Genomic DNA, 14,422 nt, shown 5'->3' on the forward strand with positions numbered 1-14,422 from the left:
TGAAACTGTAAAATATACAGTTACCACACAAACTTATATTTATGTTCTTTGAAAGTACATCATAACTATTGTTATACAATGCATTGTATAAAATTTCAATTGCAGTAAAAAAGGCTGACTTTTAGCTCTTCAGAAGGATTATTGCTAGAAACACATTTAGCTTTATATATAATAATACAGTACTTAAAATGTATCATATTCGATTACTATAAAAAGTTATATTTTAATACTTTGAAAATACAACGGGAACGACATTCAAGAATAGATGAAAGTTGACTGACAACTCGGGGCTTCTCCCACACTGTTTGAATATGGAGCGTTGCGGATTCAGCCGAGGATTGCGCATTGTTGAGTGAAAGAAAAACTGACTGTAGAGGTCTCTTTGAAGGATTGTCGGAAACACGTTTGAATAAATAATAGTAGATATTTCTAATGATTTAATTTTAATTGATATGTTTTACGGTATGATCATTTAGGTGTACCATCAAAAACACAATTGAAACATTGATCAGCCACCTCAAGTTATACGAGACATCTAGACTAGTTGTGACGTCACACGACGTAAGGGGACTGTTCAGGGTTTACGGAGACAGCTGAGCGTCTGGTTGAAACTAAAGACAGTGCAATTTTTAACAAAAGATATTGTTGAGTATTTTCTGGTTGCTTTTAAGATTTCTGCAAACCAAAACCATTTTATGTTGTTTGTTTATCCACCATTATCGCATGGAATCCTTGTACATTAATTGTAGCAAACGAAATCTGGGAAGGTTTCAAGCAAAAATTTGTATGACGTATGTACATATTTCAATCTGAATATCCTCTGTTCTTATAAACGTTAGTCTATTGAGCTCGCTGTGTTCGCTATTATTATTTGAGACCCATACATTCTTTGTTAAAAAGATTCTATCGTAGTGTCGTACTATGTATGGGTGCTAGATTTCTTTGCAGGCTAAACTGGTCCATAATCCCAATCTGATGTACTAGACTGGTCCGATTTTTCTCTACTCCTGATTTGAATTGTTTAAATAGACTTGTGAGAATGTAATACTGTTTGTCATCTCTATAAATTTTAGTCCACAAATTTTTTGAATTTCAATCTAGATCACAATCTGTGCATAAAGAGTTTGAATTTTAAGTTATAAATAGACAATGAATGCATGTTAATTATTAACAATTAAGTGACACATTTCAAATAATATCCTTACATCTTTTTATTTCTCTATCTTATTAAATATGAATTTAAGATATATTTAGGTAAGATAAGGGGGTTGTTCATTTTTCTTCACAATTTCATGTATTTTATAAATTGTTGGAATAATTGATTACATTGTAATTAATAAAATTAAATCTATTCCTTTTTAAAGAAACTATTATAGTACTTTTGTATCTTACATGTAGTTACTTAAACTGAACATGTTTGTGTATGTACGTGTGTGCATTTGTGAGAGGGTGTGGTTCTTTAAGTACTAGTGTGTGTGCAAGTGGGTAGGTAGGTAGGTAGGTGTAAAGAAATTTGTGTATTAAACAGTGTATTTCGCATTTTTATATTCGTGAACTCAATGACTTGTCATACTAGGCGTGTCATTTATTTTAGGAGACTCTGCATGGACATTCCGATGAAGTTTATAGCGTCGAAAAGTAGCTGCAGTTTTTCTTTAGACGAAGCAAATATTACCCTTCAAGACGGCAGGTATTCGACCATATGTTGATAAAAAAAAAACTAGAAATCTACTTTATTTTATAACTTTCATGACTTTTTATCCATAATCTTTATCTTTTCATTATCATATATTGTTTTATCTTGATTAATCATTGGAAATGCACATGTATGAAAACAATGTATTGTTTTGTATCTAAATGTATGATCATATGTTTAAAGGTACTGCCTTAATCCATGTAATGTATCCATTCCTAACATATGGAAAGGGCTTCGGTATGGATTAGCTGGTCTAGTATTGAACTACGGGACCCAAAAGACATATTTACCTTTGACAGATTTCTGTTCAGATACATATGATGTCGACAATATACATTCTAGGGATACGTATGTAGAATGTAAAGATTGGAAATATGGTAAGTAGATACAGATCTAAAACACAGCGTTTAAAGATTATCAAATTTTATGTCAATTCAATACAAAGTCATCGTTGTGTGAAGGTTTTCGTATTTCCTTACTGACTATTTCAACTAACAAAATGCACATATACGAGGGGTGTTAGAAAAGTTCGCGGACAAGTTCTATTGTGAGCGCGCTATTTTCAAGAAACCAGTCAAACTTTTCAGATAAAATCTTAACTTATTTTCCAATAAATATACAAAACTTTGGTGCTTTCCGGTGCTCATTGAAAAATATACAACTGTTTTATTTTGATAAATCTTGCTTCACGGAGCATGCTACATTTTGGCACGTTTACATCACATAGATTCTTTATCAAAATTAAAAATTGCACAATTGTAGTGCAAAGAGATTTGTTATATTTTACCTGTCGCACAGGTATCCATGAAACATCACTGGGAGAAATTATGGATCAAATTGGAGGGTATATGACTGTTTTATAGCCATTTATAAATGATCAACACATAAAAACACAGCAAAAAATCGGAACGTTATTGAGCGTCATGGAGCACTGCGCTACGTAAAATTTATGTATGCAGACAGGAAAATGTCTAAAAAGAGATTAAAATGTGCAAGATGCTGCCGGATATTTCCTACACATACAAAGGACAAAAGTTTTCAAATGGTTGTAGCTTTATAAGAATGTAAGGATTAACATTTTGAATGATTAACCCCATCGATATTTCAATACCCCTTTATTGCATGGACATTATGCCTTTATGGTTTTGCATAGCTTCCATACCTAATCGATTTACTGCATAGACTTTTTTCCCAAACATCTCAATAATATCCGAGTCAGTACAAAAGACATTATAGTAGAAAAGTAACATGTCTTGATATAGATATTCAAATTTACAGTAGAAAAAAGATAAGAAAATATTTAAAAAATGAAAGATTTAATGAACTGCGACAAAGCTTAACGGGTTGATATCTGGCTGTCTCGTCGCCTTACGTCAAGTGATTGCTCCGTGAATCCCATGACCTCATAGTAAAAATCGTTGTAAATTTTCAAGATTGTAGTAAATGGACCTGATTTCTTACATACAAATAAACAAAATGTAGGAATTTATTCAGACATAGGTCATGCTTCACAGTACACAATAGATTTTCCGTAATTCAATGTGTCCGCGAACTTTTCTAACAACCCTCGTATGTTCATCATATCTTAATTCTTTAATAACATGAATGTCAAGATTTATTTAAGCTAATCATATAAGACGTCATATATATTTAACCCATCTTTCTTTTGAAATATGATTCAGATTGGAGTAATTTTACGCTACAAATTAAAAGCAACCAATTATACAATTTCCACATTTTGTAGCTTATTCTAGAGTTCTCTGCAAATATGAAGGTGACTGTGGGGAGAATGCTGAATGTATCTCACAAGGGGCAATAGGTATCTGTTACTGCAAGTCATCCCATATCAGAATCAATGGTTATTGCTACAGGGGTATGTAATTTTTTTCTGAGTAAGGAACAATATACATGCATATTATTTGTCTTGTTTTAAATCTTTTTCAGTGGCTAAATTTCTTAAGGGCATTGGTAAGGTTTCTGGCATTAGTGTAGAAATTTTCAAGAACTTTTGAACAGGTTTTGTGGTACCAAATATGTTTAATTCTGGTTTTTTTAACCCACCAAGCCCGCCTTCCTTTTGTCGAATCAATGTTTTTACAATTCTCAATGCATTTCCTATGTAAAATGTTGATAAAAAGGACCTACACTATTTTTAACCATACGAATTCTCTCAAATCTATTTATTTCCTAAACGTTTTAAGTTAAATAAATTACTGTATCCGTATTTTCGATGACAGGAATATATTTTGGCTGAAATGCAAATATAGAAACAAGACACAGAAATTCCAGCACTGTTCTTTTATTTTGAGTTACATGTACTTACCTTATTCATTATGATCAAGAGTTTTATTATGTAATTTACAGCGTTATTGGAAACAAATTCTCATAAATATATGTGCATGGATTTATTATAACTTATATTCATTTTACTAAACAGTACATCTTTCACATGACCCAAACTATAGAACAATTCTTCTCATCCGGTTTCCTAGCTTCACCACGTTCAGCATGTCACATCTTTGCCTTTCCCAGCATCACTATGGTAAATTACAACCTGTTGACTGTCTGCCGCTTTAGATTACACAATGTACAACAAAACCATCACTGCTTTTCTTTCTTGCTGTATAGTTTATTCTGTCAGTTTAAAAAACATATGGTTTTCTTCACTACTGTAATATACGTTTTATTTATTTCCACCGCTGAATTCCAAACGGGGGATCACTCTCAATGACTGTCTTTTTTAAGTAGAAAAAAAACATATGTATTAATTTTTTTATCTCCGGAAACCTTGCCTTGCCAATGACCTTAAGAGAGACTTTTAAAGTTTTAGACAATGTTATATTAATCAGCGGATAATGTTATTAGAATAGGATATTGAACTGAAGATTTATAATACCTCTAAGATAACATGGTCAAAAGTATACTGTATGTATAGTTTAATGCTAATTGGAAAGTGAACACAGAGAAAGAAGGTTATTCTGTGTATTTTCATCGCTTGTAGAGGTATTATAGTAATAATTTATCAGGTCATGACCTTGATCACATGTTTTTTGGCCAGTGATTCCACCTCAGAATATTTTTTTGATATTACCAAAATGTGAACGCAAATCGTCTCCTACTATAGCTGAGAAGCTTTTCTTAAACTAGAATTCCAAATATATTTAACAAATGAATTGTTTCTAATTGTGAGCATATAGAAAATACAATAAAAAAATAAAGATTGCCGATTATTATGCAATGATTGGAAAAAATTCTTTGTGCCTAATAAGTTGTGGAATTTTTTTCCAATAGAAAATTTGTGTAGAATCCGTAGTAATGCAAAATGCAATTCTCATATTCATTCAGTTGATCTGTCAGTTGAAGCCATGTTGTTACCTCATTTGATAATCCGACCAAGTAAATATGGGTCCTATGCAAGTATTTAAAAAGATATTTGTTAATACATACCTGCAGAAAATAATGTCAGAAAGGATACTTTTTAAAATGTGAATGAGTTCAAATGAGATTGAGGTGCATTTCTTAGATATTATAGGGTGGTGAAAAATGAAACGCAACGGAACTTTTTTGTTTAACGTGTCTCCAAGTGCTAGTCGCTTCCTAGCCACATTTCCTTGAATAATTTATCCTTTCTCACTGTAGTCTCACCAAATCTCGCCAGAACTACTGCTAGAGAAATCATTTTAAGTTCACCGTAATGATGACTTAAAAAAGGTGCTTGGTACATTACTTAGATGTAACATTACAGCACATAAAACTATATTGCCTCCACCAACCTTCGATGACGCTACCTTTTATCATAGAATGTATTGGACCGACTTTGCTTTTTGTTCATAATTTGTTTCAGAGCTTAACAACAACTAAAATACAAGGTCATTTAAATAATTTCTTGGCCTTAAGTTTGCTAGAGAAATTCATTAAAATATATACACGTCGAAACAGAGGGTTCTATCTTTTGTTTCAAGAAGAAGAAAATAGAGATAATGTAAACCAAACTTTATTCGCGTGCGAGAAATATTCGCTAAGTTCGCGATATCCTCGTCATCGCGAATATTTCTCGCCGCGAACCGGTGCTTAAAGTGTATGTGTTTATTAATAACAGATTTAAAAATACAAAATAAGAGCAGAGCAAACACTGACCTCCGAACCATCAGAGTTGGGATCAGGTGCCATGGAGGATGAGCATCCCCTGCTGACCGGTCACACCCGCCGTGTGCTTATTGTCGTGATTGTGAAATAACGGAAAAATCCGTCGTCAATTCAGTTTATGAATAATGGAATAACAATTGGTATGAATAACGTCAGTCAGCATTTGACCCAATGATAAATTTTATTTGCTGACAAGGTCATTGTATCGATCATTGAACTTACGAAATGATGACTTTAAACTATACGTAGAACATGCTCTTGCGTAAAACATTACCATTTACTATTAAAAATGCTCGACTAGTCGTTAAAGGGCCAGCTGAACATCTTAATCTATCCCCTCTGTAGCAAATTCGTCCAAAAATGCTTGTTATTAGTGTATGTCAAATTGCTACAAGAATATTGTAACATTTTAAGTTACTAACAAAAGATTTATGAATGAATTTTTAAGCACCATCAACTTGTATCTTACAGAAACGCTTGGCAGGGTACCTCAATTTCCGTGGGTAAACATGTTAGTGTAACAATAATTATTAATTCAATTATATAAACTAAGAAAAAAATATATCGTGTTTATTAGCAAGGTATCTTCTATTCCTAAACTGAAGAAAATTAGGTTTATGCCAATGAATGTATAATGTAATTTTTTTCTAAAGCAGTGTTGAATTTAATTTTACATCTTTAGCTTATGTTCCTATTGGTGGTGTATGTGTATCAGATATTCAGTGTAGAGACACAAACTACTCTGGTGTTTGCTTGGATTCGAAATGTACCTGTAGAGTGGGATATACTGCAAGACAAAACCGTTGTTACATGTATGCAGGTAACTGATTGTAAAAGAATTTTTGCGATTAATTTTTTTTTTGCTTTAAAATATTTTCGAAACGCTTAATTTTGCAATTTTTTCTAAGAATATATGGATGATATTGAAAACAACTTGTGATTTATTTCCTATTTATTATTTTATACCCAGAACAAGTTTGAGAACATACTGTTTTCACTTTTGATTTCTTTTCAACTGGACAAATAAAATGAAATCTAAACTAAAGATAGATGTAATGAGAGATGAGCTCTTGCTTTCTAATAATATGAAAAATTATTGCTAGCTAGAGCGTGTTTTTATGTTGAAATCGATTTAGTTTATTATTTTTATGCTTAATTATATACTCATTTATCATTCAATAAAATGCTGCGAAAATATAGAATGAATTTTTTAAAAGAAACGTATAACGGTTCCCTTTACAATTAAAACTAGTTAAAACACGAAGTGCTTTCAGTTTTGTTTTTATTTATTATTATTATTATTATTATTATTTTTTTTTTTTTTGCAAAGACTTGCAGTATTGAAGCAACATTTTTCAAAAAATAAGAATGACGTGCTAAAAATGATCTTGAAAATTATAGGAAAAATACAGAACAAAGTAAGTCTTTTGAAGAACAAACCAAAATATTCGTACTACTGTGCAGTTGTATAGAATCAAAGAAAGTTCTATATATATTTTTCATTGATTTGTGGAAATTTAACGAAAAATCCCGACACCTGTTTAACGTTTTTAATTCAAACTTCTTTTGCTTAAAGCAATACGAGCTGTATTTTTGATTTTTTCCTATTAAACGGTGTTTTATAATATATTTGTATGTAACGTATCCTTTGTGACCAACTAGACTTAAATAAAACAGAGAAAAGGGTTACTTCCATGTTCTACTTCACAACATTGATTTTTCTTTCTTTCTTTTTATATACATCTTCTTTGATTTCTCTTTGCCTCTGACTTTTCTTAACACAGTGCAACAGGCAGTGATGTTTTAGTTACATGTAAGCGATTGAAACATCATCTCTTTGCATATTTTGAGATTATTTATATCATTTGATTTGACATTATTATATACATTTTAAGAATTTATAGCTGATTTTGGAAGAATAAACCGTTAAAAGATTTAGTTACTGTCTCTGCCCTATTGCAGACCAGAAACTTTTTAATTGCTTATTATAATATCCTTTCAAACTGTAACAGAATATCGAATTGATCCAATAAATTAACCACAATTTTTCAATGCTATAAATGTTTTAAATGCATACTATGCCTAGTAATTATATTGTTGTAGACCAAACTTTTTCATAAGGTAATAATACCTTTTATGCAAGAATTTGATTTGCCTGATTTCTTTCAATCACAGACTTTAAACACATTTCGGTTTCCAAATGAGAACTGAAAAAAAAATATGCCAAATTGTGTTCAATATTTTGTTGATTGATTGTATGGTAATTTACGTCCTGTTGAAGAGTTTTTCTCTTATATAGAGACTTCACCTTACATAACTAAAGGACTTCAAATTTAGACCTTTACTTGGCACGCAAGGCCATTGAGTATTCAGAGGTTTTTTGTCATGCCAACGCCTACAGTACTAGTACCTCAGGGCCTAGTTTTTATGAAAATCTGACCCAAAAGACAAGCAACTTTCACTTCAAAATGTTAAGTGCTCTGGCGACTTGGCAATGAAACAGTTGTTACATTTTTATTGACTTTGGTCAGTCGCGGCTGTGAGTCGAACAAATGACCTTCCGATCATGGAGTGAGGGTTTTGCCAACTGACTTGTGTAATATGTATAATTTATAGGGATGGCAATCGAATACAGAATTGCTAATCGGTTAACCGCAAGACGTTCCGACCGATTAACCGGTTAACCGTATCAAAATACGCATTTTCTTTTTCCTAAGTTAATCTATTCATATATACAAGAAGACTGATAAAGTCTACATGTTAAATCATTGTATTTGTCTTGATTCTTGCTCTAAAAAAGCAAGCTTACATATATTCTATTTTAGTTTCTATATAGACTGGGACAAGTTAAGAAAACCACGAATCATGTCTGAGAAATTTTTCCAATGCAGATTAAACTTAAGTTCATTCTATTAAAACTAAGTCTGAAATACATTACTTAATTAACAAAGTTTGTGTAGTACAATTTATCGATAGATAACTGTAAAAAATAAAGATACTAATTCGCAGTTCTCAATGGTGATTTAATTGTCATTAAAGAAATACAGGACTGTCAGGGTGACGACGTGGTGTTTTAAAAGTAATTAACACTTCAAACACAAAATGACAAATTACCCTATAATCTCAATCCGGAGAACCAAAATTACACACAAGTCAGCTTGGATATGTGAAAACGCTGAATAATCAATGTTTATGCAAAGGTGTTTTTTTAAATCTATTTATAACAAAAAATTGGTTCAATTTATATAAATTTTATTTTTCCGGCTAACCGATTACAGATTTTATAACCGATTGGCATCGTTCCGACCGAGTAATCGATTAACAGGTTAACAACTGCCATCCCTAATAATTTATAAATGCAATGTTCATATAATGTTTTTTGCTATACATTTAGCTGCTGTTCTTGTTGGCGGTAAATGTGTATTAGATATTCAGTGTAGAGACATAACCTACTCCGGCGTTTGCCTGAATATTATTTGTATATGTAGAGTGGGATACGTTGCTCTACGAAACAGTTGTTATGCAGATAATACATTGTAAAAAGGATTTTAAAAAAATAAAATAAAAAGAATTAAATCTACGTTTCAAAGTACAATTGTTTAAAGCCTGGTATGGATAATACTATTTTTACTCGTGAGTTTCTTTTGTTAACTATACGAACGATATGAAATTTAGTAAAGTTTAAAAATAACAATGACCTTTTTCTGCTTCTGAAAAATATGATTGCTAAGCTGTGTGTGCTCTTGTGCTGAATTCCGATTCGCTACCATTATTTGTAACTCTTTTTGTCAATAAAATACTACGGAAATTAAAATATGGGTATAAAAAATATATGAAGATATATAATTACTTTTCCGATCGATTACATCATAAGTCCGCCTTTAAAAAAATTTGTTTTGTTGCCCTCTCCCGATTGACTGTCTAAGAATGGCAGGAATCAAAACTTCTTTTTTGCATTCCAGGACATGATTTTTTCTGTTTATTCTTCTCATTGCGTAGACAAATGTATTGAAACTTTCCGAAAAAAAATTACACCTACCTATCGACCCAATTATTATACCTGAGTCGGGAGAGGGCAAGCAAACATATTTTTGAATTTGATTGAACATAAATGGAATTTCTTTTAACATCCTTGCTGGATGTCAAATTTTGAAAAAAAGAAAATTACAATTTTTCTGTAAGAAAATAACAGTAATTCAAACTGGGTCACGTATTCCAGGGCAATTATCAAGTTTTTTCCGGTACTCGTTGATAATTCTAAATGCATATTGTTTATACCTTGGATATGACTCATTGGATTTTTTTTATATCTCACAGTTGAAACGTTGCAAGAGATTGTGTATGAAAATGATGAAATAAGGAAAAGTTGGTTCCTATAAATGAAGTGTTAAACCTAAATAATGATGTTTGAAACCTGGGATGAGAGGAAACTTTCAGGATTTGTAGTTGGAGATGATTTTTTTTATCCGACGAATTATTTGTTTTTATCCCTAGCTTTTGCGAGGCATGGATAATCCTATATATACAGCTTTTTATACAACTTAATTGGTGAATATTGTTTGTTTTATTAAATAGTTTTATTTCACTAATTTATTCTTGTAGAAGCTTTAGTAGATACTATGTGTTTTTCCTGGAAGAAAAAGTGCAAAGACTTAACAAGAGAGTGTAGTATTTTTAGCAATCACGACGTTGGAATGTGTGTTTGCAAATCAGAATATCTAGGATTTGGAGAAAACTGTTTAGAAGGTTGTGTAACTCTTCCAATTTTCTTTCATTCAAATCTGATATGTTATTTCAATAAAGTTTTGCGATTAAGGTAGACATGAATTGAAGAGTTTTTTTTTTAAATACATTCAGGAAACCTTAAAATCAATCAGACCTGTGAGCGAAATGAACAGTGTAATGCTGCACAAAACTTAGAATGTCAAAATGGAAAATGTACGTGTCGAGATATGAACGTACTTGTTAATGAGACTGATTGTAAACCAGGTAAATATAGCATATTCATATACAATAAATATTAATATTGGATCGCTCTTTGATAATTCTTTTGTAAAGTTTTTTTTCTCTAATTTACAATTAATAATAATAAACTAAATGAATTCACATTAACTAATCAATGTAAAATTATATTTTTAATATTATTTTATAATAATATTTTATCATTATTTCAGTGGAAATAAATGGAAAGGCGATAGGAAAAATGTTTTTAAATCAAGAACAAGGTAAGGACTTTCACTAAACATCATAATTTGACTATTTTATGGTGTATACAACACTTTATTATATACCTAATGTGTATCACCCTGTTTTACTGTTGAATTTACGCTATCACGTGACGTCGTGATCCGATTTTTCGGATAACCAACATGTTGTTTTCTGAATCCATATCACCACTCTCTGAAACTGATGACGTAGTACGCAGATATATGACGTTATTTTTCTTGCGCGTTAAAAAGTCCCTTGTTGTTATGCTTTGTTTTATGGATAAATGTTATGGAATTGATCTGTAATATTTTCTTTCGCTATAATTTGCTAGTTATGAGGGGGTATATAATAAATTTATCATTATAACAGTAACTTGATCCGAAGAGCCGTATCACGTCTCGTTGACAGGCGCGGATCATCAGATCAAACTCGACGCTTCGCGTCTCGTTTGATCCAATGATCCGCGCCTGTCAACTCGACGTGATACGACCCTTCGGATCAAGTTACTGTTATAATAATATATATTTATCGCTTTATCCTTACACCGGTAAGTTTTGTGTATGATATTATCATAAGATTGCTTTATGGTTAAATATTATTTGAACGGTAATTAGATTTTCTCTTATGTTCCTTTTTTGCTATTTTATCCCTGAAAATGCATACACATGTATGCATATTTAAAAAAAAAAAACCACACAAATTGAACATTGGATTATTAATGAATTACATAAAATTTCTGGAGCAATGATTTAATATTCATGTAGCTGATTTGAAAATGAATGATTTGATAAATGGAGCTGTAAGCCAACTGTTAATCAGTTGCAAAAATTATCCACGAGTTTGTAACCAACCTTGTTTGCTATATATATATATATATATATATATATATATATATATATATATATATATATATATATATATATATATATATATATATATATATATAGTATCTATATAACATATAGTATAAATCCAAACACGTAATGTTATAACGTAATGTTATAATAAAAAACATCACAACATGGAAGGCGTTTCTGCACAAAATTGTCACGCAAGCCAATCGATCGATCATCGTCTCGAAATTTAAAAATCTGACAGTTATTCCTTATACACTAGACAAAATTGCTAACGCACCACTTACTATTTCTTTGTTTGTTTTAAATTTGAACGCACTAAAATCTTATTAGTATGTTATTTTAATAGTTTATTTTAATACAGAAAATAAAACATGATTTGTTGCAAAGTTATTGAACAGTTGCGCTGAGCACAGTTTATGAAACATTGGTACCCCCAATTATGAGATTCACACTTCAATATCTTGTATGGCCTCCATTTGCTCTGATAACAGCTAGGCATCTTTGCCTCATTGAATTAATGTAATTATGTAAAAATCTTTGTGGCACATTGTTCCACTCATTCAAAATGTCCCTTTGTAGTTCTGCAAGATTTCGTTGAGCAGGAAGTCGTCGAATTCGCCTATCCACCTCGTCCCACAAATTCTCCATTGGGTTAAGGTCTGGACTACACGGCGACCATTCTAAAACCCTGATGTTGTTCCTCTGCAGCATTTCTCTTGTCGTCTTTGCAGTATGACACGGAGCATTGTCCTGCATAAAGATCATCCCGCGATTTGCTCGCAAATGTGGTATTAGGCAAGGACGAATGATGAGATCCTGATATCTCTGAACATTCAAATTTTGATTCACGATTATGGCCTGCGTCTTTATATGTAAAGAAATCCCCGTCCAGATCATTACAGACCCTCCTCCTAACTGTCCCTTCTCTTTCACACAAGGTGCACTGTACCTTTCGCCTCTCCTGCGATAGACTCTCAATCTTCCATCTGAACGCCGTAAATTGAACCTTGTCTCGTCGGTAAATAAGACATTTGCCCAATCAGCACGAGTAAATCTCAAATGTCGTCTTGCCCACTGCAGTCGGATCTGTCGATGTCTTTGAGTCAACACAACACCAACAAATGGCCGTCTTGCCCGCAAACCAACCTCTTTAAGTCGATTTCGCACTGTTTGCGCACTGATGTTGCGTTGATGGTTACCAATGATTATCGTTGATGTTGCAACAGCTGTGGTGCCTTTGTCTCTCAGGTGAGATAATGCGATGTGTCTGTCTTGTCCCCTAGTAGTTACCCGGCGCTTTGGAATTCTTTCTCGGTCCCTCACACTTCCGGTTTGCACGAATTTCCGGTACAATCTTGCAATTGATGTGTGGTGCCTATTTAACACTGTGGCTACCTAGAAAGATATTTTTTTCATTAAATAAGCTTGCTACATCATGTTTTAGCGAATATCATTGACAATCGTTATTTAGGTTTTAACTTGCCTCTCTAAAGGAACACCCTGCAGAGACCAAACCAACTGCCCTGCCACGCTCTTCTGTGGTCAAACGCCGCATACCCCGTAGGTTTTTTTTTTTGGTGAGTTTTTATGATTGCATGCAACAATAATAAGAACACAAAAAAGAAAGTAACGATTTATTCTTCCAAAAAGCGTGAGCACGATTTTTAAGCATTTCTAAAGATCAGCTACGCTTCAGTTAACATTGCATCCATTTATCCGTTTGGGCATTTAAATGTCTATTTTATAACTAAGGCCACCTATTTAAACATGAAATACATCTAAAACAAGTTTTTTGAGTATAAATTGTATTTTTTTGGGTGGTGCGTTGGCAATTTTGTCCAGTGTATTTACATGCTTTGATTCCGCCAATCCACGTGCTCCAAGTCCTGCTTCTGTCTAGCTATTTATTCCGCCCTGCACGTGATTTTTTTTAAACCGCTCCTTTTGATGAAGCAATACATTGATGGGGAAATAAAGTACATTTACTATTTTTAACTTTATCTCGTACAAAGACATTGGAAATGTAAATATATAACTATTAATGCAAATACCATACAATAAATAAATTTAATGATTGTACATTCCCACTTTTCAGCATCATTCCATAATCAGGGACTTTTGATTGGATTGATTATATTTGGATTATTGGTTATTACATTAACCGTGATCGTCATTGTGCAAGCTATACACAACATGAAGACTAATAAAAGGTACAAGATGATAATGCATATTTGTTGTTTACAAATAGAATCATAAAATTCATCAATATTATTCTTTTAAGATTAAGATCGATAAGAATATTAATCTATTCAAAGTACGAATTATTTGTTTTAAGACTTTTAATTAATAATCTTTAAGTTAAGTTATTATTATTTTTTTTTTTTGCAGAATGCAATGTCTTGCCGATACTATTCACAACTTGACAGGAAATTCAGATCCAGTTGCAACAACCAGTCGTTCAAATTCAGCATATTCTACTTTAAATCCAGAGCAAGCTTATGATTTACCTGAACGA

The 14,422-nt window shown here is 32.1% G+C and overlaps 1 protein-coding gene and 1 long non-coding RNA gene across 2 annotated transcripts; both read left to right on the forward strand.

The window, feature by feature from the left end:
- Window positions 1–1,886: 1,886 nt before the first annotated feature.
- On the forward strand, window positions 1,887–9,363 carry LOC134257458 (uncharacterized). Its single transcript, XR_009989919.1, has 3 exons — window positions 1,887–2,073; window positions 3,441–3,569; window positions 9,237–9,363. It is a non-coding gene; the product is annotated as an uncharacterized LOC134257458 (long non-coding RNA).
- Window positions 9,364–10,448: 1,085 nt separating this feature from the next.
- Window positions 10,449–14,163, forward strand: LOC134257460 (uncharacterized). Its single transcript, XM_062740075.1, has 4 exons — window positions 10,449–10,588; window positions 10,700–10,831; window positions 11,017–11,067; window positions 14,003–14,163. Exons 1-4 carry the CDS (start codon window positions 10,462–10,464, stop codon window positions 14,161–14,163), a joined length of 471 nt encoding a protein of 156 aa, XP_062596059.1. The 5' UTR covers window positions 10,449–10,461.
- Window positions 14,164–14,422: the final 259 nt, after the last annotated feature.

The sequence above is a fragment of the Saccostrea cucullata genome, unplaced genomic scaffold (genome assembly GCF_032062105.1).
Source record: "Saccostrea cucullata isolate Sc308-1 unplaced genomic scaffold, CSIRO_AGI_Scuc_v1 ctg7613, whole genome shotgun sequence".
NCBI classification, from domain to species: Eukaryota; Metazoa; Mollusca; class Bivalvia; order Ostreida; family Ostreidae; genus Saccostrea; species Saccostrea cuccullata.

Bases quoted from the DNA above. Each gene is read 5' to 3' on its own strand.
- LOC134257460 (XM_062740075.1), top strand. From the start codon at position 10,462: ATGTGTTTTTCCTGGAAGAAAAAGTGCAAAGACTTAACAAGAGAGTGT. The intron at 10,589-10,699 runs GTTGTGTAACTC...AAATACATTCAG, and splicing joins TGGAGAAAACTGTTTAGAAG to GAAACCTTAAAATCAATCAG. The intron at 11,068-14,002 runs GTAAGGACTTTC...CCCACTTTTCAG, and splicing joins GTTTTTAAATCAAGAACAAG to CATCATTCCATAATCAGGGA.